The sequence below is a fragment of the Phalaenopsis equestris genome, unplaced genomic scaffold (genome assembly GCF_001263595.1).
Source record: "Phalaenopsis equestris unplaced genomic scaffold, ASM126359v1 Scaffold203020, whole genome shotgun sequence".
In the NCBI taxonomy this organism is placed as follows: domain Eukaryota; kingdom Viridiplantae; phylum Streptophyta; class Magnoliopsida; order Asparagales; family Orchidaceae; genus Phalaenopsis; species Phalaenopsis equestris.
The window spans coordinates 3,072-5,660 of NW_018222671.1; the positions used below are offsets into that span (position 1 = coordinate 3,072).

The window sequence follows — 2,589 nt, forward strand, 5'->3', positions numbered from 1 at the left end:
TCAAATCTAAAGAGGTTTATTTGATTCGACTAAGTTTTTGGTGACGAAAAAGGTTGATAACCCATAGATATGTTTCTTCTTCACTTAAATCACCTAAATCCACCTATGACCAGATTTAATAAATCTAGATTTGGCATTAAATCATAACATATATCTTGTTAAAAATACATATCAAACACCCCATTGAAAATAAAACTTTCAACCACCACATCAAAACAGCTTTCATATTTTTCTATTAGAATTGTATATAAGAGTTATAAACATTTAAAAGCATTACATATAAAATTAAGAAGCTTTTATCTTTAATGAAAGTTCCAATAGATGAGCTGGCCACATGAAATAGTGTCAAAGCTTCCTGCGTTTGGCTGCGCATCACAGATGGAGGGAGGAGGGATCATACATAGAACGGTTGAGGTGAACGGAATAAAGATGCATGTAGCAGAGAAGGGAGAGGGGCCGGTGGTTCTCTTCCTCCACGGTTTCCCGGAGCTCTGGTACTCCTGGCGCCACCAGATCCTCTCCCTCGCCGCCCGCGGTTACCGAGCCGTAGCCCCCGACCTCCGTGGCTATGGCGACACCGAAGCTCCGCCAGACATCGCAGCCTACTCCATCTTCCACATCGTCGGCGATATCGTCGCCCTTATCGACTCTCTCGGCGAAGGCCAGGTTTGACGACTTCCAAGGGCTGTTTAGCAAAAGATGACGTCTAAATTATTAGGATTTTAATCCAGCATAACTGTTTGGCAAATAAGTAGAACAAATCGAATAACTCTTCCTCTAAATCCATCAATTCCTGGGATTTAGTAATTCCGGGATTTGCGGCAGATATTCAAAAAATCCAAATTTATCAAATTTGAGGTTTTATTTTGTCCTAGCCTGCATTCAGATTAAATCCTGCTCTAAATTTGTTGCCGGACAGCCCCTAGAGCCCTTATCCATGAAATCATCTGAGAAATATGAACAGAGCAGAGATATCAAAATTTAATTTTTGGGTTTTATTGAAGGTGTTCGTGGTGGGGCATGATTGGGGAGCGCAGGTGGCTTGGAATCTCTGCGCTTTCCGGCCGGATATGGTTAAGGCTCTCGTGAACCTTAGCGCGCCGTTCATGGAGCGGAATCCGGATGTGAAGCCGGTGGATGGCCTCCGTGCGGGATTCGGTGAAGATCTGTACATTTCTAGATTTCAGGTTTTCTGAACTTCCGCTTCTGCTTTATGGATCATCTGTACTTCTTGTGCTTCATTATTTCTACTTGGATGTTTTTGCTTTGTTGCCTTCCATATAATTAATTAGTTATAAGTGGCTAATTGATCGAGTAATCTTCTGTAATTAGTAACTGGGTGAAGCATTTTTTTTTCTTTTTTGGTTCTAAAAAATGCTGAACAAACCCAATCATAGATTAATTTTATTTTGGATGATAATCTTATAATTAATGATTATTTTTTCCATGCTAATCATTTCAATAATCATGAATGAATTTACCCCTCTATGATTCACTATTAACTTTCCAATCCCTTCCATCACGACCAGGAGCCTGGCAAAGTTGAAACACACTTTGCCCGAATCGACACACTATTACTCATGAAGATTTTGCTGACTTCCTTTAGTCCAAAGCCTTTGCTTATAGCGGAGAATGGATCTTTGGGACGAAATAGTGAAGAAATCAGGTTGCCATCTTGGCTTTCTGAACATGATATCGACTATTTTGCAAGCAAATTTAGTAAGACGGGTTTTACAGGTGGAATCAACTATTACCGTAACTTAAACAGGTATTTTTATTATGTTCTCCCTTGACTCAAACTCAAATCAATCTGCGTATTCTGAACCAGTAGGACTGATCCTGTGATACAGGAACTGGGAACTGCTTGCACCTTGGACTGGGATTCAGATTACAGTGCCCACAAAGTTCATTACAGGGGATGAAGATTTGACCTACCATATGGCAGCAATGAAGGACTACATTGAAAAAGGAGGGTTTAAGAGAGATGTTCCGTTGCTGGAGGATGTTATTATTATGAAAGGAATTGGGCATTTCATTAACCAGGAAAAGCCGGAAGAGATATCTGAACACATTTATAATTTCTTCAAGAAATTTTGATGGTTCTGATCAGTGATTTTTTGATGAGCTTTTGATGTTTTCTGAAGATGATGTGCTCACTAATGGTTTTCTGATCAAAACTGATTAGTGATTTAAGGTGTTTCAAGTTTGTAATAAATGATTAGCATGATTAAATATTCTATGCATTAATATGCTCAGATAAAGTTTGATTTTATTATTATTATTATTATTTTGATGTCTTGTGATGCAACAATTAGTGTTCGAATGATATAATGCAATCTCATTATATGTGGATACGTCGGTTTTGTGATGACAATTTTTCATTATTATACTTTTATAATGGTAGTTTTAATTTATCTTGGTTATTTTATTAGTTTATTGTTAGTAGATCATTAGAGATAGAAAAATATATTCAGGGCTAGCTAAATGTTATTAAGGATGCCAAATGATCAGTTATAGACCAAAATTAATTGGGATCAATTTCATTTCTTTATTAAGCAAACTTTTTTTTTAAAAAAATTAACATAATTT

General features: G+C 37.3%; 1 protein-coding gene across 1 annotated transcript; it reads left to right on the forward strand.

Annotated features, from left to right (window-relative positions):
* Positions 1-348: 348 nt before the first annotated feature.
* On the forward strand, positions 349-2,242 carry LOC110036142 (epoxide hydrolase A-like). The gene is made up of 4 exons (XM_020740512.1): positions 349-666; positions 1,005-1,187; positions 1,530-1,768; positions 1,851-2,242. The coding sequence occupies exons 1-4, from the start codon at positions 379-381 to the stop codon at positions 2,095-2,097; spliced, it is 957 nt and encodes a 318-aa protein (XP_020596171.1). The 5' UTR covers positions 349-378; the 3' UTR covers positions 2,098-2,242.
* The last annotated feature ends 347 nt before the right edge of the window (positions 2,243-2,589 follow it).

What these genes read in the sequence shown, in the direction of transcription:
- LOC110036142 (XM_020740512.1), top strand. Translation starts at nt 379, where the DNA reads ATGGAGGGAGGAGGGATCATACATAGAACGGTTGAGGTGAACGGAATA. An exon ending in ACTCTCTCGGCGAAGGCCAG is followed by an intron (nt 667 to 1,004) that starts GTTTGACGACTT and finishes GTTTTATTGAAG; the next exon opens with GTGTTCGTGGTGGGGCATGA. An exon ending in TGTACATTTCTAGATTTCAG is followed by an intron (nt 1,188 to 1,529) that starts GTTTTCTGAACT and finishes CATCACGACCAG; the next exon opens with GAGCCTGGCAAAGTTGAAAC.